This window comes from Ambystoma mexicanum, chromosome 1p, assembly GCF_040938575.1.
Source record: "Ambystoma mexicanum isolate Mex_15411 chromosome 1p, UKY_AmexF1_1, whole genome shotgun sequence".
Classification (NCBI taxonomy): domain Eukaryota; kingdom Metazoa; phylum Chordata; class Amphibia; order Caudata; family Ambystomatidae; genus Ambystoma; species Ambystoma mexicanum.
The window spans coordinates 286,755,901-286,780,426 of NC_090921.1; the positions used below are offsets into that span (position 1 = coordinate 286,755,901).

The 24,526-nt window shown below is 46.4% G+C and overlaps 1 protein-coding gene across 1 annotated transcript in view; it reads right to left on the minus strand.

Annotated features, from left to right (window-relative positions):
• EFNA2 (ephrin A2) overlaps nt 1–24,526 on the minus strand; it is a 566,627-nt gene that overhangs the window by 16,297 nt on the left and 525,804 nt on the right. Inside the window, exon 3 of the mRNA XM_069646808.1 lies at nt 9,938–10,003. Coding sequence (XP_069502909.1) covers nt 9,938–10,003 — 66 coding nt within the window. The remainder of the gene's footprint in view (nt 1–9,937; nt 10,004–24,526) is intronic.

Below are 24,526 nucleotides of genomic sequence, written 5' to 3' on the forward strand. Positions count from 1 at the left end.
GTCTATGGTGCACAGCCTCTGATGAAGGAAAGTGATGACCTGCTGGACCACCACCATGTTAACGCTCTAGTTTGGAATGGAGGAGATCCAAAATTGCAAATACACCTCCTGTCTTTGCTCCTCAATACAAATAAAATGCAATAGAAGCCATGACAACTGTCCGCAGAGGGGACGTCTTCTCGGGCATCCAAATGAAGCCTGTCTCTGGTTCTCTATTGCAGGATCTTGTGACACTCGCTGAATTGTGGGGGGAGGGAGGAGGGGAAGGAAGTAGGCAAAGCCTGTTCCTGGAGCGGATGATGGAAACTACCCAAGGAGCAAGTGTGGCCTTCTGCCACTTGCTCAGGTACTGGTACACTGCCTCCAACCCATTCCACCTGGGGAGTGCTGCTCCCAGATTGCCAAGAGGCTGTCAGTCCTTTTTTCTTTTTGGAGGATGAAGCCACTGAGCCGTAAAGCATCCAGCTTTGTTTCCTCTTGTCACAGCTGGAGGAACAGTTGTTGAAGGCGGAAACAGATGCTGAAGTATGGAGGACTCAAGGGGTCAGGCCGTGCTGAGACTGGCTCAGGTGGATCATGATTTGTCTCGGCGCTTAAATATTACAACAAAAGACTTAGCAGTAGCAGGTTCAGTTTAACGTGTGTCAAACTGCCGTTCTGCCCCCACCTCAAGCACTCCTTTTCATTGAAGGAGAGATCTAGGAACTCATTGTGAGCTCCCTGTAGGGGGTACACTCAACCCAAGGTTCCGTGCCCTGGAGGGAGTTTGTCCATGGTTGCCAAGAAGATATTGGAAACCTGTTTCCCCTCATTGATTCTGGCTGCACACTCTGCCTCTCTGGTGGGAGGGCAGATGGAAAGACTGAAATGTCCTTACACTTGTGGTTGTTACAACCCAGCAGGGCAGACAGGATTTACCTGCTCTAAGTGAAGAGGGGAGTTTTAGTGATTCTTTATTACCGGCAATGTACCCCAGCACTTAATTTATCAAGGGGAGCAGTAGTGAGGATGACCAGGTCCTCCCATTATGAAGGTCTGCAGGTGTCGCAGGGTCTCAACAGGCTTTGCTTCATATTTGGTGTCCAAAATGTTGCTAATTACTGGGGAAAAGGCCCATTTAAGTATGCTCACTTCCTCTGACTTTGATGGAAACATGGGAGCCAGACCTCCGTGTTGGAGAGTACAGAGCCCACCCGTACCATAATCTCATCAAGTATGGACTGGAGAAAGCATTAGGCTCCTTACCGTCTTTCTATGGCATAGACCCAAATGTCATGGGTTGGCTCACCGAGACCTGCTGCAGTGGGGTCAGAACTGGGTCACCTGTCGGGTGGGTGAAGGACCCACAACACAGGTAATAAAGAGACCCAAGGCCTTGATGCCAGATGGTTTAGATATCACCGCTCTGATAAAACTGGTTGTGATGGCGGTATCCACGGATGTGGCCGTCTACTTGGCATCTGGGCATCATAGCCTCTCCGTATTGAAAGGTTCACTGGAGAAGATGTGTGTACTGGGCGGTCCTGTCAGTCCCCAGTTCTGTTTCTGCCAAACCATTACAAAAATTAAGTAGACCAAAGCATTGGGGTAGATCTCTGTCTTCGGCTGGGGCCTACCTCTGGAACTGCCTCCCTGCAACCTTGAAACTTGAGGAGAACCATCTCTGGTTCCGTAAGCTTGTCAAGACCTTCCCCTTTGCCTCTGCCTTTGCCCCTCTTCTCCCCTGCTGATCTTCTTTCTCTCTCGGCACTGTTCCACCTGGCCACCCTCTGTCCTTCGGGCCCAGGTACCTGCTAACCCTGCACAATACCGGATCCCATGTAGTTAAGTGACATCAACAGGTTCATATTTTGAGGTCATTATTACTGGTTCACTTAGAAAATAGCACTTCACAATGGACATTACATGAAGGAAACATTGCAAACAAGGCACTTAGAAATGACTGCACTTGCTGGACTAGGCTAGATTTGTTGAGACAAAGTATAAGACCCAAGCTACTCATCACTGATGATTCCCAATGAGGCTGAAACACGTCTGGGGATGCTTGTGGTCTCGTGCAGAAGGGATGTGACCAAGCAGTCCGAGTTGGACTGCTCCTTTGGAGGTGGAATCAGCCTGGTTTGCATGGCACCCCCTCCTTTAAAAACCTTTGGCCGGTCCTACCTGTCTGGGAAACTATCCCCCGATCTCTACCACTCCTTTCCTGGGCAAACTCCTGGAAAAGCTGGCCATCTCCCAGCTTACTCTCCACACTGAATCTGTTGGTTGTCTCCATGACCATCAGTCTGGCTTCATAGGAGCCAGAATCACAGAAACTGCTCTCATTAACACCCGTGAAGATCTGCTCACTAATCTTGATTCCAGCCTGCCCTCTGTCCTCATCCTCCTTGTACTTTCCTCTGCTTTTGACACAGTCAATCACACCATCCTGATCAATCGACTCTGTGATAATTTGGGCATCACGGATCAGGCCCTGGAGTAGTTACCTCCTGCCTCCTGGACAGACCCTCCCAGGTCTAACTTGGATCCTTTCTCTCCACCACCTCTCTTTTCACATGTGGTGTCCCTGGGCTCTATCCTCTCACCATGGCTCTTCAATGTCTACTTGGACCCGTTGGCCCACCTGATCTCTACCTTCTCAGTGTTATGCAGATGACACTCAATTCTCTTTCAGGTTCCCCTCAGCCTCCTCTTTTCTCCCACTCATTCCTTATTGTCTATCCACGATTCAGGATTGATGCAACTAAAAGATCTCTGCCTGGGCTGAAACATGTTTGGGGATGCTTGTGGTCTCATGCAGAAGGGATGTGACCTAGCAGTTTGGGCTGGACTGCCCTTTTCAGGTTGTGACCAAGCCTGGTTTGCATATAGTCTTTCCCCTTTTGTAATGGCTTGGCAGGTGAAGAACAATGGTCTGGAGGGTTGCCCAGAGCAATGCCAGAGGTTTAAAATTAATTCTAAACCTTCCAACCATAACCTCTTTTGTTTTGCTATATTACCCCGAGTGGGACCGGTATGCCCAGATGTGGGTCCCGTGCCTCCTGGGCCTAGAGACCCAAGGTACTCTTCACTGATGATGCTCAATAACGGCGAAAGATGTCTGCGGATGCTGGTGGTCTTGTGCAGAAGGGATGTGACCTAGCAGTTTGAGCTGGACTACTCCTCTGGTGGTGGGACCAAACCTGATTTGCATATGGTTTATCTCCTTCTGTAATGGCTTGGCAGGCGAAGAACGATGGTCTGGAGTGTTGCCCAGAGCGTTTTAAAATTAATTCTAAACCTTCCAACCATAACCTCTTTTGTTTTGCTATAGTAACCCGAGTGGGACAGGTATGCCCAGATATGGGACCCGTGCCTGTTGGGTCTAGAGACCCAAGCTACTCCTCACTGATGATGCTCAATGAGGCCGAAACATGTCTGGGGATGCTTGTGGGCTTGTGCAGAAGGGATGTGGCCTAGTAGTTTGGGCTGGACTGCTCCTCTGTTGGCGGGACCAAGCCTGATTTGCATATGGTCTTTCCCCTTTTGTAATGCTTTGGCAGGCGAAGAACAATGATCTGGAGGGTTTCCCAGTGCAATTTCCAGAGGTTTAAGATTAATTCTAAACCTTCCAACCATCACCTCTTTTGTTTTGCTATAGTAACCCGAGTGGGACAGGTATGCCCAGATGTGGGACCCGTGCCTGCTGCGTCTAGAGACCCAAGCTACTCCTCATTGATGATGCTCAATGAGGCCGAAACATGTCTGGGGATGCTTGTGGTCTCGTGCAGAAGGGATGTGGCCTAGTAGTTTGGGCTGGACTGCTCCTCTGTTAGCGGGACCAAGCCTGATTTGCATATGGTCTTTCCCCTTTTGTAATGCTTTGGCAGGCGAAGAACAATGATCTGGAGGGTTTCCCAGTGCAATTTCCAGAGGTTTAAGATTAATTCTAAACCTTCCAGTCATCACCTATTTGTTTTTACTTTGGGACAAAGTGTGCCACTTTGATTAGGTGCTGCACAGTGCTTCTTGTAGTTTTAATCAAAGTTGCTGACCAAATGTGCCTTAAAATGCACTATTTACAACAATTGCGAACAAAATTCCCCTGGAGGTGGTACTTGAAATGTTTTTCACAAAAAGTAACAATTTGCCATTTGCGAATTGTGAGCCACTTTTCAGTCCTTCTTTAATGGCGTAGTCCGACTCTGCCAGTATGCAAAGGTAACAACAGGCAGCATAAGCATTTAATAATTCAGTTTGGTTCCTTTACTCTGGGTCTACTTGCTGGAAATAATACCTCAGTTACTGCTTGACAGCAAACTATGCGCCCAGAGAAGGTATATAAGGAATCTGGAAGGGTTGGGTTTGTTCCCGGCTTTGGCAAAAACACTTCCCTGTATGGACACAGACAGGAATCAGAGATCAAGGTGGGTGGGGAATAAAGCGTATGACATTCCCTTACTTTATGGGGCAATCCATGATCGCTCCCTTTCTTTATGTGACCTGAGCAACCGTTCCAGGATGGAAAGATTTTTTAAAAGACATTTTCAAAAGTTTCCACTGCTGGGGATTCAAACCTAAGTCCTGCTGACAACAAGCCAGTGTGACATCTCCCTGCCCTATCTCACAGGGATAGGATAGTGGTTGTGCTCTTATGTTGATGCTTGCAAGCAAGAGAAACTGGCATTTGTGCAGGTCTGCTTTCTGAGTGTGCTTTGTTGTGTTCACTGGCCTTGTTGTGTCTAGGGAGGTAGCGTCCAGTGTCTGGCTTGTTTGTTGTTTGTGACTGTTAATTCTTGTGGCGTTGTTAGCGGTGGGTGTGTAGCTTGTGTGTAGTATAGCTGGCCCTTGTTGGGCGTGTCTAGTATGGGGAAGGTATGCAGGAGAGGGGGAGGAGCAGGGGGTGGTTAGTAGGTTTTGGCTGAGGGTGTGTGGTTGTTGTATTGTTGATTCTTAGATCTGTACTGTCCCATGTTTGCCTTGGGTCCAGAGTCTGATTTTGTGAGGTTGCTCTTTTTGATGCTTATCTCTGTGTGTTGAATAGCCAAATTTTCAGTCGCTATTTGAAAATTGGGTAGTCTTCTGTCGCTCTTATTTCCGTCAGTACCTTTAAGAGTTGCACATGGTGGGTGGTTGCAAGGGGAGGCTGCATAAAGCTGCATGCTGTGGGAGACAATGACACAGTAATGGTGGTCATTTACAAGCATGTGTTTCACTTTCTGAAAATTAGGTGATCTTCTGTCGTTCTTATTTCCTTCGGTACCTTTAAGAGGTGCACATGGTGGGTGGTTGCAAGGGGAGGCTGCATAAAGCTGCATGCTGTGGGGGACAATGACACAGTAATGGTGGTCATTTACAAGCATGTGTTTCACTTTCTGAAAATTAGGTGATCTTCTGTCGTTCTTATTTCCTTCGGTACCTTTAAGAGGTGCACATGGTGGGTGGTTGCAAGGGGAGGCTGCATAAAGCTGCATGCTGTGGGAGACAATGACACAGTAATGGTGGTCATTTACAAGCATGTGTTTCACTTTCTGAAAATTAGGTGATCTTCTGTCGTTCTTATTTCCTTCGGTACCTTTAAGAGTTGCACATGGTGGGTGGTTGCAAGGGGAGGCTGCATAAAGCTGCATGCTGTGGGAGACAATGACACAGTAATGGTGGTCATTTACAAGCATGTGTTTCACTTTCTGAAAATAAGGTGATCTTCTGTCGTTCTTATTTCCTTCGGTACCTTTAAGAGGTGCACATGGTGGGTGGTTACAAGGGGAGGCTGCATAAAGCTGCATGCTGTGGGGGACAATGACACAGTAATGGTGGTCATTTACAAGCATGTGTTTCACTTTCTGAAAATTAGGTGATCTTCTGTCGTTCTTATTTCCTTCGGTACCTTTAAGAGGTGCACATGGTGGGTGGTTGCAAGGGGAGGCTGCATAAAGCTGCATGCTGTGGGAGACAATGACACAGTAATGGTGGTCATTTACAAGCATGTGTTTCACTTTCTGAAAATTAGGTGATCTTCTGTCGTTCCTATTTCCTTCGGTACCTTTAAGAGGTGCACATGGTGGGTGGTTGCAAGGGGAGGCTGCATAAAGCTGCATGCTGTGGGGGACAATGACACAGTAATGGTGGTCATTTACAAGCATGTGTTTCACTTTCTGAAAATAAGGTGATCTTCTGTCGTTCTTATTTCCTTCGGTACCTTTCAGAGGTGCACATGGTGGGTGGTTGCAAGGGGAGGCTGCATAAAGCTGCATGCTGTGGGGGACAATGACACAGTAATGGTGGTCATTTACAAGCATGTGTTTCACTTTCTGAAAATAAGGTGATCTTCTGTCGTTCTTATTTCCTTCGGTACCTTTAAGAGGTGCACATGGTGGGTGGTTGCAAGGGGAGGCTGCATAAAGCTGCATGCTGTGGGGGACAATGACACAGTAATGGTGGTCATTTACAAGCATGTGTTTCACTTTCTGAAAATAAGGTGATTTTCTGTCGTTCTTATTTCCTTCGGTACCTTTAAGAGGTGCACATGGTGGGTGGTTGCAAGGGGAGGCTGCATAAAGCTGCATGCTGTGGGGGACAATGACACAGTAATGGTGGTCATTTACAAGCATGTGTTTCACTTTCTGAAAATAAGGTGATCTTCTGTCGTTCTTATTTCTTTCGGTACCTTTAAGAGGTGCACATGGTGGGTGGTTGCAAGGGGAGGCTGCATAAAGCTGCATGCTGTGGGGGACAATGACACAGTAATGGTGGTCATTTACAAGCATGTGTTTCACTTTCTGAAAATTAGGTGATCTTCTGTCGTTCTTATTTCCTTCAGTACCTTTAAGAGGTGCACATGGTGGGTGGTCGCAAGGGGAGGCTGCATAAAGCTGCATGCTGTGGGAGACAATGACACAGTAATGGTGGTCATTTACAAGCATGTGTTTCACTTTCTGAAAATAAGGTGATCTTCTGTCGTTCTTATTTCCTTCAGTATCTTTAAGAGGTGCACATGGTGGGTGGTCGCAAGGGGAGGCTGCATAAAGCTGCATGCTGTGGGGGACAATGACACAGTAATGGTGGTCATTTACAAGCATGTGTTTCACTTTCTGAAAATAAGGTGATCTTCTGTCGTTCTTATTTCCTTCAGTACCTTTAAGAGGTGCACATGGTGGGTGGTCGCAAGGGGAGGCTGCATAAAGCTGCATGCTGTGGGGGACAATGACACAGTAATGGTGGTCATTTACAAGCATGTGTTTCACTTTCTGAAAATAAGGTGATCTTCTGTCGTTCTTATTTCCTTCAGTACCTTTAAGAGGTGCACATGGTGGGTGGTTGCAAGGGGAGGCTGCATAAAGCTGCATGCTGTGGGGGACAATGACACAGTAATGGTGGTCATTTACAAGCATGTGTTTCACTTTCTGAAAATAAGGTGATCTTCTGTCGTTCTTATTTCCTTCGGTACCTTTAAGAGGTGCACATGGTGGGTGGTTGCAAGGGGAGGCTGCATAAAGCTGCATGCTGTGGGGGACAATGACACAGTAATGGTGGTCATTTACAAGCATGTGTTTCACTTTCTGAAAATTAGGTGATCTTCTGTCGTTCTTATTTCCTTCAGTACCTTTAAGAGGTGCACATGATGGGTGGTTGCAAGGGGAGGCTGCATAAAGCTGCATGCTGTGGGGGACAATGACACAGTAATGGTGGTCATTTACAAGCATGTGTTTCACTTTCTGAAAATTAGGTGATCTTCTGTCGTTCTTATTTCCTTCAGTACCTTTAAGAGGTGCACATGGTGGGTGGTTGCAAGGGGAGGCTGCATAAAGCTGCATGCTGTGGGGGACAATGACACAGTAATGGTGGTCATTTACAAGCATGTGTTTCACTTTCTGAAAATTAGGTGATCTTCTGTCGTTCTTATTTCCTTCAGTACCTTTAAGAGGTGCACATGGTGGGTGGTTGCAAGGGGAGGCTGCATAAAGCTGCATGCTGTGGCGGACAATGACACACTAATGGTGGTCATGCACATGCATTTTCTTTCATGGGCCCTCATTAGGACCCTGGCGGAGAGGGTATTACGCCGGCGTAGTGCATGGCGTACCTCTCCGCCAGACTACGAGTTCCCGTAGCGCCATGGAGGATTTTTATGCCTGCTTTTTGCAGGCGGAGAAATCCATGGCGCTACGGGACTTGTTGTTAATTACGCCACCGTAGTTTACGGTGGCGTAATTAATGCCTTCCCCACTCCCATTATACCCTATGGGGCAAGAATGGGAATGGGGAAGGGTAAAATGGGGATTGGGGACTTACCGCCCCGCCAAGGTCGGCATGGGGCGGTAAGTCCGCCAACCACCCTGGTGGAGTTGGCAGCTTAGCGCCATGGACCATGGTGCAAATTGCACCATGGTCCTCCGCCAGGGTCGTAATGAGGCCCATGGTGTTTCAGCCTTGCTAGAACTGTAGTAAAACACAGAGTTGCAGGGTGGAGTGGAGAGAAGGAAGGGCCCAGTAAGGGGATTGAATTGGTGATGGGGATGTCAGAAATAGGGGCATGGCAAATGAACCAGTGTTCCACTACTTTATTTATTTTACACTTCGACCACTGACAGGAACATAGGTTCATGTATGCTTCCCTTAAGGCAAGAATGGTACCAATTGTTTGTCAGAAAATTGTCCAGGAGAAGGAACACGAGTCACCCCTGCAGGTTTCATCTGCTTGGAACACGAAGTAATGAGCATAAGAAGGAAAGGGTTTGGTTGCTCTTGGCACATACTGGGTGTGCACTCATTCTCCAAAACGAGGCATTTAATATTCCACTCGTGTCTAACCATTAGTAATACGAGTTATGAGGTATTTATCTCATGCAGTATTTTGTAAACTTTGCATGGGGCTATTACTGCAATATTAGAAGCTTATTATGGGAGGTAACAATTCTATTTATTTATTTTTCATTTGTTATACGCCCAGACCCTAGGGTATCACGGCGTGTTTACAGACAGCTTGAGGCAACTTGGTAATACATTTGTACAGTTACAAGACATTATTACAGAAGGCAGAATATACAGTTGTCTCCACCCAATTACATAAGCGAGCAGGTGTACTATAATTTGGCCTCTGCCCAAAAGATGGATGTAAAATGAGATGTTTACCTGCCCGCCTGCCTTGTCGTCTTGTAAGTGAAGGGAATGCATTGGTGACACACTCCAGTAGAAGACCAAAACCATGTGGCAGTCACACTCCTCTTGTACTTGGAGATTCACAAAGTACGCATGTGTCATGTCCGCCTGATTTAACCGCCCTAGGACGAGTGAAGCGATGGGGCCTGATCACGTTTGGTGGTGTGGGAAAAAAGTGGTAGTAATTCCATTACTTTTCCCGCACTGCCAAATGCATATAATCTTTGGCAGATTTATCACTGTCAGAATTGCCACGCAGTAAATACAAGGATTTTTAGAGGGAAAGAGAAGGATTTACCACCAGCAGCATTCCGCCAGCCATAAATCTGCCCAAAATCCTCATGCAGTCCGATAGACTCTATAAATGGGTAATCACAACCACTTGTAATCCTGTGGTAACTTCACTGGACCAAGTGGCAGTAACGGTAATTGAGTTTGGCAGTATTTCGGCAGATTTGCAGCTGGAATACCGCAAAACTCGCAATGATCCCATTTAAGCCTTTGGAAGAAGGATTGCTATGAGGGTGCTCCCATAGAAGTGGGGGCAGCCTTGCGATTTCACAAGCACCATGCCTGGTGATCAGTGGGGACAGCTGGTCTCGGAAGGATAGCTCAGTGGCAACGTGCTCCCCTTGGAAGCAAGACGTCAGGGAGCAACACAGGATCGAACCCCGGGTCCGCGCTTAGAAACCTCTGGGTATTAAGCGCGTTATAAATAACCTATCATAATAATCATAATCCACTCAAACAACCTTATGCTCAGTGAGCAGAGGGGATATCGCCACAAAATGGTACTCACTAGTCGGTCGAACATACACCTTCAGCCGCAAGCAGGGTCGGTCCACCATGTTGGGCGGTGTGGAGGCTGAAAGGCAAAAAAGTGTCTTAGGAAACAGCAGGCAGTAATATTTTCTTTTCCTCACAATGTATTCACATCTCAGAAAATACCCACACCCTACAGATGCCCATGTGCGCCTACACAAAGACATGGAAGCATATGCACCCTTACCACATACACAGGCAAACGACTTAAATGTAGATGCACGTACACCAAAGCACCCACACACACAGGCGGACACACAGGCATCCCCACACGCATGCCCACACATCACAGTTCCAGACGAGGACGAGAGATAGAAATACAATATTGCGTTTTTGGTGATGCATGGAGTCTTAACACTGAAGTGTGGGACTGAGCGGGACTTGGAATGATTTCCTATGTAATTCAGGATAATAAATATCCACCCTGAGCACCTGAGGGGGTAATCACGCTCTCCCTTCATCATAACGTAGTTGAGCACCCGGCTACCATCAGCTGGAGAAGGTAAAGTGATTATGAAATAGTGATATTTGTTTCGGAGGCCTAGCCCTGCGCTCCAGGTTCCCCTTGGCGGTGTTCTTTCGAGCTGCCAATCCAATTCCTCAGATCCTTTGTGCCAAGGCGTATGCCCGTGGGGAAAGCTGGTTGTATGTTGTAAAAGAGAGGGAAGGGCTAAGCGGGGAACTGCCTGGCTCATGCCACATCAAGATGATGAAAGAGGTCTACTGGATGCTAAAGGATGAGATGGATTCCTGACATGACTCCGGGGCTGACAGGAGGTGGAGCGCGACGCGCTATTTCATCCCTTTGTAAATTGTGAAGGGTTCCACAGAAGAAGCAACCTGGACTTCGCGATTCCTTCTAGCAGATTCAATCGCCGCGAAGAGCGACGCTTCGAAAGCCAGAAGGCCTTAGCACACAATTCTTCAGGGTTAAAGTGGTTTGTAAATAATGGCACAAGAAATAAATCTTATGGGAGTGGGATGGGCATGCAACAAGGCCCTACAGCTCTAATAGCGTATCACGGGACAAGTAGTGTTTGCAAGACTCTCGCTCTTACTGGCAGCAGCAATTGAGTATGATATAAAAGAAAGACTTCATAATAGAAAAAGAAAGTGGACTATGATATTTTGAAAAACCTGATGGCTGTATCTTCTTAGACTTGCCGTCTTATGTCTTATACTTCCTGCAGATAGAGTCGTGCACACCTATTCATTCAGAATGTTATCCTCCAACCAGCGCATTTGAGTGAAAATCAAGTTTTCAGGAACCAAGGTTTTAAGATCAGGAATGGAAGAGAATCCCGGGGAATCGGTCCCTTCTTCTGAGACAGTAGAACAAGGACCTGAGGAAGATCCATAACTAAGTTGTTTGACAGAAGGAGATCGACAAATCAGAGATGGCGATGAGCAATCGGTAATAGAATATCTCTAGAGTGACGGCGGGGTCTTTACCAGTAATGACAAAAATAGGACTGGGAACAGGAAGTTCCAGCCACAAACTAGAAAGACAACACTTGGAAAAACAGGAAATGAGGTGGTGGTTGGAAAGATGACAGGTATCCAGGAGTGCAGAGGACTTGCACACACAGGGTTGCATAAGTGGAAAAGGACTCAAAGTTCTGTGTAAAGCAACAATATGTTCCCACAAGCAGTTTTCCGGCCAGCCCTGCTTGCTCTCCTTTTGGGATGAAGGGAGGGTGGGATGATGGAGAACCTCCCTTTGACTAAGCAAGCAAACTGCTTCCAATGGGTCTTATGTAAGCACTTAATAAGTTCCATAGTGTAAAGCACCCACCATGTAAATTAGCTAACTAGCAGTTTACACAATGCTTAGACAATAAATGAACTGCTTGCAGAAGTGAAATGCTTACAACTGATTGGGAACTGTTATCTAAACATTCCAACTGCTTGATAAGTGCTTGAGAAATGTCAAGCGAGCATTCCTCTTTGTCCAGCGTCATTTCCATAACAGAACCAACCATCTGTGAACGAAGAATGGGGACAAAATGGGGGAGAGTCATATGGGTTAGAGAATGAGTTTGGAGAGCGGATCCAGCAGGAAAAGGGAGGGGGCAGAGAGAGGTTGGGAGGGAGAAAGAGGAGAGAATGGGTGATGGAAGAGGAAATTAGAAATAAAGATCAAGATTAAAGGACTACACAGGGTGGGCAGGTGAAAGAGGCAGAGGCGGTGTAAATTAGTGGGGTTGGGAAGAACAATAGAGCAAGGGGAGTAAAGAAAAATGAATGTGAAGGGTTAAGAGAGAGAGCAATAGAATGGCACAGAAAAAAGAAGCAGAAAAGGAGTGGGATGGGAGAGAGTGAGTGGAAGCGGGAGGGATGTGATACGGAACAATGCACTATTTGATCCCGAGGAACGGGTAGACAGTGTGGAGGAGAGAAAAATGAGGTAGGGTCAGTGAGGTAGAGGGGAAAGGGGATATACAGTGTGATGGACGGAGATGGAAGGGGGATGGGCTAACAGAGTGTGATGGAGAGGGAGGGATGGACAGTGAAGCAGAGAGAAAGGGTTTGACGGATTGACTGGGGTGGAAGGATGGTCAATTGTGGGGGACTGTGGGGTGAACAGTAAGTAAGATGAGAAAGAATGGGGAGAGGGTGTCAGTATGGCAGTGAGATATGGGAGTAGGAGTGAGAGTGTGCATAGAGATAATGGACGGGCGATGGAGAGAGAGGAAAGACTGATATACAGTGTGGTTGAGAGCGAAGGAGAGATAAAGTGGTGAAGAGACACATAAGGGATACAGGTTAATTGTGTGGTGGGGAGAAGGGATGATAGACTGGAGCAGAGAGAAGGGAGGGAAGAGAGAGAGGGAGGAATAAACAGTGGGTGGAGAAAGGGAGTAGGGCCTTGTAAAGGACAGGGAGGATCTAGACAGTGGGCCTCATTCCGAGATTGGAGGTATCCATGGCGCTATTTGCGCCTTGGCTGCCTCCAATACCGGGTCCGGCACCGGTCTTGTTCAATGGGGACTTACCGGTGCATTCCAACCCTGGAGGGACCGGTAAGTCCCCATTGAACAAACCATTCCCCATTCCCATTGAGCCCCCATAGGGCTCAATGGGAATGGGGAGGGCCCTAATAACTGGCTCGCGACTAGCAAGCCCGTTATTAGAGCCCTGGTCCCTTAGTAAGGGCCCTCGGAATTGGGCGGTAAGGGATTACTGGCAGCGGTCTCCTTACCGGTGCCGGTAATCCCTTACCACCCAACTCATAATGACCCCCAGTGTCATGGACAGAGAAGACGGCCAGAGCGTAGTGTGGAGCGAATGTGTGAGGGATGAAAAAGGGGCAGTAGCACAGTGCAGCGGAGACAGACAGTTAGACTGTGTGGCGGAGATGAGAGATAAAGAGGGCAGAGAGCGGCATCAAGGTGGAGGGCCAAGGGATGGGGAGGATAGACAGTGTGGCATAGAGTGAGAGGCAATATGGCGGCGGGAGGGGAGAAAACAGAGGTATACACAGTGTGGATAAAGTGAGAAGAAGGGAGGGGTAGTTCCTGTCATGGTGAGAGATGAGAGAAATAGGTCAGTGCGTGTAATGTCATGGATTCCAATGTCATGACTGCCAGGGGCGATGGCTTTGCCTCGGATGTGACTCTGGGCCTGTGCCAAACTCCGCCGCTGCTGCCCAAGCCGCTGTCGGAGCCAAGAAGGATGAGTTGCCGCCTCATGTTGGGCAATTTCCCCCAGCGAGCTTGGCAGGGGCTGTGGCGCGTGGTACGAAGCACAGGAGAGCAGATGGCGAGCTGGCACCGCCCTCACAGACTCTGTCTCGTGAACCTGGCACTCGAGCAGGAGGCTCTGCCCACTCGCCTCTCGCCATGGGATCCCCTCTCAGTCTCAGCCCACCCACGCTGCATCCGACGGCAAAACACCTCGTGTGGCAGCCAAGCGGTGCATGGGCGAGGTGGCCAAGACAGAAGAGAACATTCCTATGGTTGGGGAATCCTGCCTGGGCCACTGCACGAGCTGCACCTTCCGTTCCAGCGCAGGCGCTTGCAAAGGATCTTTGCGCTGAAATGTGCGAGAACCACGCAGCTATCCAGACATCCGACATCCAAGCACCCTGCTATCGATAACGAACCCAAATGGATAGCCACCAAAGGCTTAGAACCAACAACCAGTCATCACTCTGCTACTGACATTAAAGTAATCCCATCACAGCTGAACCATGGGTTTATCACCCAGTCAAAGGTCTTAAAGAACGTCCCCATTCCACCCAATGGCTAGAAAGATAACCACTGGCCCATTTCACTGAAAGCTCCGCACTGACACCCTCGCTTCACGCCAGCAATGACAAGGTCCAGGGGCGTTGCTAGGGGGGGGGGCTAAGGGGGCTATAGCCCCTGATCTTTTGGTTGTAGCCCCGGATAGAATCTCAGGAGCTACAGCCAAAAGACTAGCTAGCCCTCAGTCCCAACAATTCCGACATCAGCGTAGCCCCGGGTCTTTTCCAGACCTAGCAACTCCCCTGACAAGGTCAATGCTACACCCGCCCAAACAAACTGTAGCACTACCACCCAAGCACCACTCTACTAAAACTAAGGCCACCCCACACCTTAACACATTCAACCTCCAGCACCGCCAGTCCTTCACCACTCTACAGATACCCAGGTCAATCTCTTTATGAGACCAACTTCACACAATCCAAACTTCCAAATTTCATTAAACAGCCCTTCACCTATACTAAGACCAGCCTTCACGCACCCCTTTATGAGACTGACTCCACTCCACCCATAATAAGATCAACCCCACAGCACCCAAACTAAGGCTGCACACCACAACCTCCTAATACTTTCATGTTCATTACTAGCACCTAATCGCTGCTCCCTATGCACGGTCCTGAACGAACACTCTACTGAAAGCAAACCCAATTCCACGCCCTCCCAACCAGTGATCGGAACTGATACCCAACCTTTATCATCTCAATGACAAGATAAACTTCACAGCCAACAAACTAAGTTTCCAGACTACCACCCATCCTCCACCCTGCCGAGAGCAAGACCGACCACCACTTCAAAATTAAGAAGACCAACTCTCCACCAACCACATCAAGGTTCCGGACTAACATCCGAACACTACAATTCTGAAACAAAGACCAACTCTACACCAACCAAACATCAGCACTACCAGACAAAACACCATTAGCACTTTGGGCGGGGGCGCCAGCCAATCAGGGAGCTCGGAAAGTGGGCCGAATACTTTGGTGTAAGCCTATGTCCCGAGTTCCCTCACGGCTATGGGCTGCTCTCCCTGTGCCATCCTTGCTCCCTCCCATCTCCCCCATATCGCCTTTAGCACCTACGAGTAACTACATGCGGGTGCTAATGGCGATGTTTAAAGGAGAAATGTACCTTAACTGCATCCTGCGACGCTGCGTCGGGACAGGAGTTCGTCTTCAGTGCTGATTCGGAATCAACATTGCAGTCAGACTCTCCGTCAGCACCAGCGAGTAGTTATTTGTGGGTGCTAAAGGCGATAAGCCCCATGGCCGCGGGCCAGCCCTCTCGCTAATGGCACCGCCATCCACTTTAAGGGACCGTCGCGGGTCAGCCCACCCCCAAAGGGTATATCGCCTCATTCTAAGATTGATTAAATAGCTTAACGGGTGGAGCACTGACTCAGAGACAGGTATCAAATGTCAAGGTGCAGATTTGAATCATGTTGGGGTGATTGGGCTTTTTATCCTTCAAGGTAAAACCAACCCAATATCACTGGCGGGGTGATAATGACACACATTATTAGCAAGCTTAGATTTCAGAGGAATCTGACATTAAGCTCTGAATAAAACAGTGATAGTATTACCACCCCCACATCAAAGCAACCAAACTTCAGGACTACCAGCCAACCACACGATCAACTCAACACCAACCAGGATTTCAGCTGGTACTTTCAAGTGGATGTGTTTTACTCCCTATTAAGTTTGGAAAATATACATTTGTAGGCAGTAACAAAAAGAATTGGCGTTCCAAATGTTTGTTTTTTGGCAAGTAAACATGTATATTAAGTATAAAACAAGTTTCTGTGATCCATTGTTCTTTGTACTCAGTAATTCATGCAAATTAGAAGGTGCATTTCTAACTTAGAGTTTTTCTTCAGCTCAGGCAGCAATAAGAGTAGCGCCCCGGCCTGCGGCACTGCTCTGCCACTGCCACTGATCCAAACCCATCTATGGAGCTGTGTGGCTGGAAGCAAGGGGCCAACTTTCTAGGAGTCTATTATTTCAGATATTTTATTTGCCACAGTATTTTTTCATCTGAAATATTTGCCTGTGTTTAGGAAGTAAAAGTGGCTTGTATGTCACCTACCAAAACAGCTTTCAACAACCAAAACAAGTGTTGGCATTGTTACGCAAAGATGCCTCTATCCAGCTGACCTAGAAGTCCCCTACCCAAAACAACAGAAACTTCAATGTTGCAGATTACAAATCCAAGCAACACCTGCCCCTTAACATTACTCATCATAGGAGCAATTGTAAGTTTACCCAAACAAGACCATTTACCACTCTACCCATGGAAACACCAGACACCCCCGTACCAGTAGCAAGACCACTGACACACATACACACACACACACACACACACACACATACAATTCCCTTCAACACCCACAGCTTTTGTCTTCCCGGCAAGCCCAACTGCTCCTGTCAGCCCTTGCGCGCACTCGAGTGGGGGATAGGCTGACATTTAAAGTTTGAAAGATTGCTCTGAGCAGTCACCGAGTGGTCTTTCTAAATCGATTTTTGTTTTCTTTCGGTAAAACTCAAGAGTGATTTTCAGCATCCTAGCTCTGTTATCACCGATGAGTTGCTGTATTGAACATCAATCGCTGCACTAAATATTGTTTGAGAATTGTACCACAAACTTGCTCATGTTGGTCCTACTGTTTACAAACACATTTTAAATACATGTTCATTTCCGTTCCTTTTTTACTTTTATTTTCTTTATCTGTTTCAGGATTACCTGCACTACTTTGGCTCTACTAAAAGATTAAATAAACGTTTATAAAGGTTGCATTGGGCGAAACACTTGTTGGTGTATACATAATGCGTAATCAACACTGGTGATGAAAAGGCGCAGACATAACATAAGCAGTGGTGATGACAAACCATATCTGCAGTAACCTTCTGGGCAAAATGACAATATACTGGCATCTAGTCTAGTTTCATGTGATATTTGATTGAAATGGTGCAGGGATCTATTGAGTTTCCACAAGAACACCTAAGTGTTGGCGATCAAAAAATAGACCGGCCCCAGATGACGTATCCTTTTTGGTTACATTCCCCACAGAACATCTGGAGAAATATACTTCTTATTTATAAGCTGCAGAGTGGAAGGAACACGCCCCCTTTTCTGCAACAAAGCAAGATGAACTCTGCACTAACCCCAGCAGATCTCCAAGCGAGATAGCAACATTCCATCTAACTCCCCAACTCTACATAAACAAACCATACAACAATTCCAGAGATACCAATCCAAGAAAATCATTAAGTATCCGACAACCAACAACTAATAACAAACGCACTGGACAGTTACTAGGCACCCAATAGCATCACACTGGGTTAAGATTACTAAGCAGTCGACAGCCAAGATCACACAAGGCCAACATTCAGGCATTTTGCTAACAATTAAGAAATGACTGGCCACCCCACTGAAAACAGAACGTGGGGCAGAATGATGAACACCCTACTGTGAACAAACTGCTGGGTGTTTAGTAGGCACACAATTAACATTAACGTGCAGGAGCTGAGACTATCAAGCTCTAGAGGAGCTGCTTGAATTAATGAATATGGATTCCACTCAAGCGAATATAAATCTTACCTCAAAAGAAAAAGACAGTCAATAAACACTTAAGCCAGAGAAGATATATGTTTTATGTATTTCCTCTCTCTTTCCTAGCCTGCTTTTTTAAACAAAGAGCATTTTTCAATAACATTTTGAGTTTGTACCACCAAGATATACCATTTTTCGCTTTTGCATAGAACAATTTGGTTCTCCTCATGGAAACCTCAAAATTGGGGTGTGCACCTCTTAAGAGCACGTTTCCGTAAATAGACATGGTTAGCTTCTGAAGAAAGACAAAGCTTACATTCAAACTAGGTCAGTTCTAGCTCCCGAACTAAGACAGGGACAACCTCCAAGCTGTGTAAAGCTAGCTTAAGAACTAGAACTATGCTAGCTGCTGAACACGGATATAATGTTACCTTCTAACTTAGGATAAAGCTATCTCTTGAACTAAGACAAATCAAACTAGGACAGAGCTAGAATCTAACCAAGGACAAGATAGCCTCTGAACTAGAAGAATGCTAACTTCTGAACAAGGATAATGCTACCTTCTAACTTAGGATACAGCTATCTCTTGAACTAAGACAAAGCAAACTAGGACACAGCTAGAATCTAACCAAGGACAAGGATAGACTCTGAACTAGAAGAATGCTAGCTTCTGAACAAGGATAATGCTACCTTCTAACCTAGGATAAAGCTATCTCTTGAACTAAGACAAAGCAAACTAGGACAGAGCTAGAATCTAAACAAGGATATGGCTAGCCTCTGAACTAGAGGAATGCTAGCTTCTGAACAAGGATAATGCTACCTTCTAACCTAGGATAAAGCTATCTCTTGAACTAAGACAAAGCAAACTAGGACACAGCTAGAATCTAACCAAGGACAAGGATAGACTCTGAACTAGAAGAATGCTAGCTTCTGAACAAGGATAATGCTACCTTCTAACCTAGGATAAAGCTATCTCTTGAACTAAGACAAAGCAAGCTAGGACACAGCTATAATCTAAACAAGGATATGGCTAGCCTCTGAACTAGAGGAATTCTAGCTTCTGAACAAGGACAATGCTACCTTCTAACCTAGGATAAAATCTATAACCTAGGATTCTGATCCAAGATAAAGCAAACTAGGACAGACCCAGAATCTAACCAAGGACAAGGGCAGCCTCTGAACTAGTAGAATGCTAGCTGCTGAAAAAGGATAATGCTATCTTCTAATCTAGGATAAAACTATCTTGTGTACCAAGATAAAGCACACTGGGACAGAGCTAGAATTTAAACAAGGGCATGGACAGCTTATGAACTAGAACAGTGCTAGTTTCCGAGCAAGGATAAAGCTACCTTCAGCCTAGGAAAAAGCAATCGTGTGAACTAGAACGAAGCAAACTAGGACAGAGCTAGGATCTAAACAAGGACATGGCTAGCCTCTGAATTAGAACAATGTTAACTTATGAGCAAGGATAAAGCGACCTTCAATGCTATAAATTGGACAGCTAGAGACCCAGTGACGTGGCAAGAGGTAAAGCAAACATACCTTTATAAACTCAGTCCCATCTACGAGTGCAGGCAGCTCATCTCCACACAAGCTGTGACATAGAAAAATTGAGCAATTCCACTGGACAAAGCAGAGCAGCTATACTGAAGGTATGATGAACAATGAAGACGACGTTTTTTTTTATCTGGGATCCAATGTAGCCTTACAGGACAGTGGGGATATGTTAGCAGCGCATCCTGTTGATCAGAAATGTATGGAAACAGATGGTAGCCTTGAGGTGGCAGGAAAGGGAGGACTCGCACATAAATCACTGGTAGGTAAAGCTATGGAACATCCCTGCAATGGAGAAATGGAGAAATTGACATCTGATTTATCTGAAAACCACGCAGTTTTAATAGACATTGGCAGGAAAATGTTTAATTCCTAGAGTCAGACTATATAAAAATTACTTGCCCACATAGAGTTAAAGCCCTGACGTGCACAGGTGCAGAGAGGAGGGAGGCCGGGGCCCCTAATTGCTTGGAGGGCAGGAGAGGTTTTTTTGAATACTTCCTCTTATCAGGATGAATTGAAGTAAACCCAGAGCTAGAAAGACAGACCTTAGTGTAGAAGAGCATGGCGGAAGTGACAGTAGGATCCCCCAGTGGAGGGAGGGAGAGAGGGAGGGAGTGGCAAAGGAGGGAGGCAAAGATACTTTAATTTCACCGGGATGCAGCAGTACTTCAAATATGGTTTTCTTTCTGTTGTAATGCGCCAATATTGCTGTTGTGATAACTATAAAATCAATAAAGAGTATGTTACAAAAAAGAAATGTATGGAAACCTAGCTAGACACCATTGGCAGAGTCTAGACTGGGCAAATGCCACATTAGCCTGGCTCCTATGCTTTTGGCCCAAATCGAGGAACTACATTTAAGGCATGCAAGGTGAAAACATGTATCTTAATTCTGTGTGATACCAGGGTTTTCCAAGATAATTCAAGGGCTCTCCATAGGCTGTTCATCTATGGAACGGATTGGGTGCCGCCACTAAGCCGAGAGGGTCAGGAGGGGAATCGGGGGTTTGTCACTCTGCAGAACGTCAGGCTTTGGGGGATTGAGCCCTAAAAAGCTGTTACTCACCCATTTCTTTATGGCCAGGAAAGAGGGATACGGATTGCAACTCCATAATAATCTTTTTGCCCACATTAGGGCAAAAATAATTTATGTTGAATTAGTATCTTTCTGAGATCATTTTTTTTCTTTTACTTTCTTACACAAATATTATTGAATGTATTGTATTTTTAACTTGCTGTACGGTGCTGCGATGCACTTTGTTCCTAGTTCATGACTTCTCAAAATGGAGATGAAAAAAGGGCACAGGTATGTATGAAGGCTAACAGCTGATGATGCCAAACCATGCAGAACACCACAGGGCAAAGGGGATCAGCTAAGACGACAAAGGTCACAGTGCTACACAGTGTTCTATTTAAGAAATCAAGGAAGTCAGCCATTTCAGGGTCATTATTGAAATAGTTAAGGCAATGAATACATTCGTGAGCAAGATATTGTGGTTAGTGGTGGTGAATAAAGTCTAAAATGTCGCGGGCACAGTCCTTGTCCATTATCCTTCTAATATCGTCTAAAGCTTGTATCAGAATTCTTTCAATGTCTCTTTCTCTACCTGATCAGAATCCCTCCCGGGAGCTGCCTAGCCACCCGTTATCTGGAATATACCGTCTGAGCCGTTCAATAAATCCCCCTTTCAGAAGTTTGTGGGCTAAAGGCTGGTTGGAGATTTTGTCCTAATTTCCAGTCTCAATAAGATCAGGAGTAGGTATTTCTTAAAGAAGAGGGTCAGAACAGTGCCCACAGTTCTGAGGGAACAGTCCCATGGGCTAGGATGATGTTGATGGGTATTTGCCATCTCCTGGCAGATTGGCACGTGAGAGAAGAGTCTTGTAGAATTGTCGGGGAGTGAATCCTTGCAAGAGCCGGATGATCTGCTGGAGAATAGTGTATTAGCTTGAGTTGTAGCCGGCAAACTAAAATGTGTGGAAGGGGAATTTCCCGAGCTTTATAGAGTAAGATAAAATAAGGATCAGTGCCAGGGTGAGAGCATGGAGCAGGAGGACACAAGGCATGTATGTTGGGAGATAATATCACTTTACATCTCACTCGTCTTACCTGACAATGCTGAAGCAACTTGATCACACAACTGCTGACTAGGGGACAATCCGCTTTTCAAGGATGAAGGACATTTGGTAGCGCACTACTGTCCCTAGAGGGTCACACTGAGAAGCCATTTACATTTTAGCTGGCGCTTTGCTAATTTGATGTCTTCACCTGTTCTGTAGGCCAGGAATAAAGATGTTTTCTCGGGGTGAGTCACATTGCTTTTCGGGGTACACTGAAGACAAGGGAGGACCACGTATTCGTATGCAAGTTGGATAGAGGGTTTTTCCGAATCTGAAATCTCATGCATATCAGATTATGAGGTTGAAGGGTCAGGAGGGAGAGTAAGTAGTTCCAGGCGCTATTAAAAGTTTAACAAGTGCAATCGAGGTGCGTGTATGATCAGTATGGTGTATAAGACAGGAGATTGCCCAATCTCATACTCGCCATCGTCTGCCACCCCGCCATCTTTCTCTGATCCATGTCTCAAGACCATCCCTCTTTCAGTCAATTTCAGCAGTATTGCTCTTCAATACCGACACACAGTTCAACAATGTTGCCTGGCTCAATGCCAAAGTGTTTCATGGAGGTTGAAGTCAGAGAACAGGAAAAGAAGGCAGGCCTTGATTAAACTAATCCCTCCACTTTTTCGTCCAATGTCAGGACCGCTCCCCATTGCTAAATTATTGGAGGACGCTTTTAATGAACTTCTCAGTGCTTGTATCGTTTGTTATTAACTGTTTGATCTTTTCCAGTTGGCCATTTGCCCCATTGGACAAGGAGTCACTTAGTGCCCCTTTTAGAACACCTCCATTTGGCAGCAGGTACTATGACCGCTGTGTAAGGCCAGACTCGGGGAAAAACAATCCAGCATGGATCAACGTCTTTGCTGTCTTACTATAACCAGGTGGTATATCTTCAACCGTTCCTGTACTGGTCGTATTCCCCAGTGGGTATAATCTTCCCATATATCCTCTTGACTGATCATTTTTATTCTTAGGTTTCAAGGGTTCACTTCTACTGACAACAACCAGATTTAACTTAGATTTGTCCACCACGACCATCGCAATGGCGGGTCAACTTAAACCCTCTCTCCTTCCATATCCATTGATGGATGCAAAACCAAGGGCTAACAAGAACTGACATTATCACCCAGTTGGGTGGGCATAGCCCATCAGGTGGGAGAGAACACAGCCTTTATTGACTAAATATGTTCTCTTGCCCTCTGCTTCTTCATTCATCCACAGGTCCCACTAAGCTGCCTCTCCTTGCCCATGCTCCCATCCCACTGGAACCTATACCACAGCTATGTTCCCCATGCCACCCGCGCGACTACCAACAGTAGTGGCATCAAGATGTGCGTGTGTCAGTCTTTTTACAATGAACGGAAAAAAAGTCCCATAGGTATCCTTCAAGCCGCTGACCGTACAAGTCTGGTTACATTATAGTAACCAAGAATGAAAATGGACTTCCATTGACAGGATTAAGTTCACAGATAACTGAGGTAAGATCCTTTTTTTTCGTTTTAAAAAAGCCTTCTAGCCCCAGAGTCTTGCCCTCACTGGCAGACCAACACTGCTGGTGAGAGCACCGCCATCCTCATTAAGAAACCCTTGCCTCGGTCGGGCCTTTGCCTTGGGTGGCGGGGTGTTAAAGCCCGGGCCAGCATAAAGCTGACGGTAATAATGCCTTTAAGGTTTACATCTTAAAAATATTCTGGGGCATAGTGCAATAACGTGACATGTCGTTGATATACTGCTTTCGTTAGCGATAGATGTCTTTATCCTTGCTCTGTTTCAACTAAATCAAAAGGTGTCTCCCGCCTGATACACTCGGATCAGGTTGGATTTATAATGGGGAGACAGGGTGCAGACACGATGCGGAAGGCATTACACCTGATCCATGAGTCACGAAACATTGAGGGGAACCCGGTCCTCCTCTCGGTGGACGCAGAGTAAAGCATTCAGTAGGGTCAAATGGGGCTTTCTGGAGGCAGTACTGGGTAAAATAAGACTTGGGGATAGGTATAGAAGAGGTGTGAAAGCAGTGTATACATCCCCTAAGGCATCAGTAATGGTTAATGGTGACTATTCCCGTTGGTTCGACCTTGGAAGTGGAACACGGCAGGGTTGCCCTTTGTCTACAATATTGTTTGCCCTCTCCCTCAAACCCTTAGGCCAGAGATTTAGAGGGGACCAACAAGTAGAGGGACTCAAGGTGGGTCGGAGAGAATACAAGGTGGCCCTCTATGCAGACGACCTGTTACTACATGTGCAGAACCCTTTGTCATCCATACCCAGAGCAATCCTTATAATTGAACAATATGGGGAGCTCTCTGGCTTCAAGATCAATAGGGCCAAATCAATTCTATTCCCACTCCAGGAAACTCGACCGAGGTGAAAAGGAAACATTTGCCCCACTCGGCTTGACAATTGGAGGTGACACTTTGTGCTATTTAGGAATGAACCTTACACAAGACCTAGGCACCTTATACGATGCCAACTTCCCACTGCTTTTCTCAAAGTTTCGAGATGACCTAGAAAAGTGGCAAAAACTCATGATATCTTGGTTAGGAAGACTAAACGCCGTGAAGATGGTGTGTCTCCCCAGATTCTTGTATCCATTCCAAATGCTCCCGATCCGACTCCCGAAATCCTTCTATGGAGAGGTAAAAAGGGCAATTATTTTACATTTCTTGGCAAGGGAAGAAGGCCAGAGTAGCATACGAGGTCCTGACCTTGCCCAAAGACAAGGGAGGTGTGGGCCTACCTGATCTACAGAAATATAGTGCAGTTAAGAGTTCTTGTCCCCCACCTGAGAGGACAGAAAGGACTCCAATGGATAGACTTAGACAACCACAACATGGCCCCAGCCACGGTTGTGGAATGGCTATGGGTCCCGAGAAATAAGCTGATATGCAGCATCAGGGACCATCCCACTTTGGGCACCATATGGGAGATCTGGCGGGAAGGGGTACACACACGAGGGATCACTTCATGGCCGTCTCCTTTGAGCCATATCTGGGCACCGGGGATCTGAGAAGACATTCCCAATTATGAATGATTCCAATCCTGGTTTGAAGCGGGTCTTGAAAGAGTGGGTCATCTCTGGAGGGAGG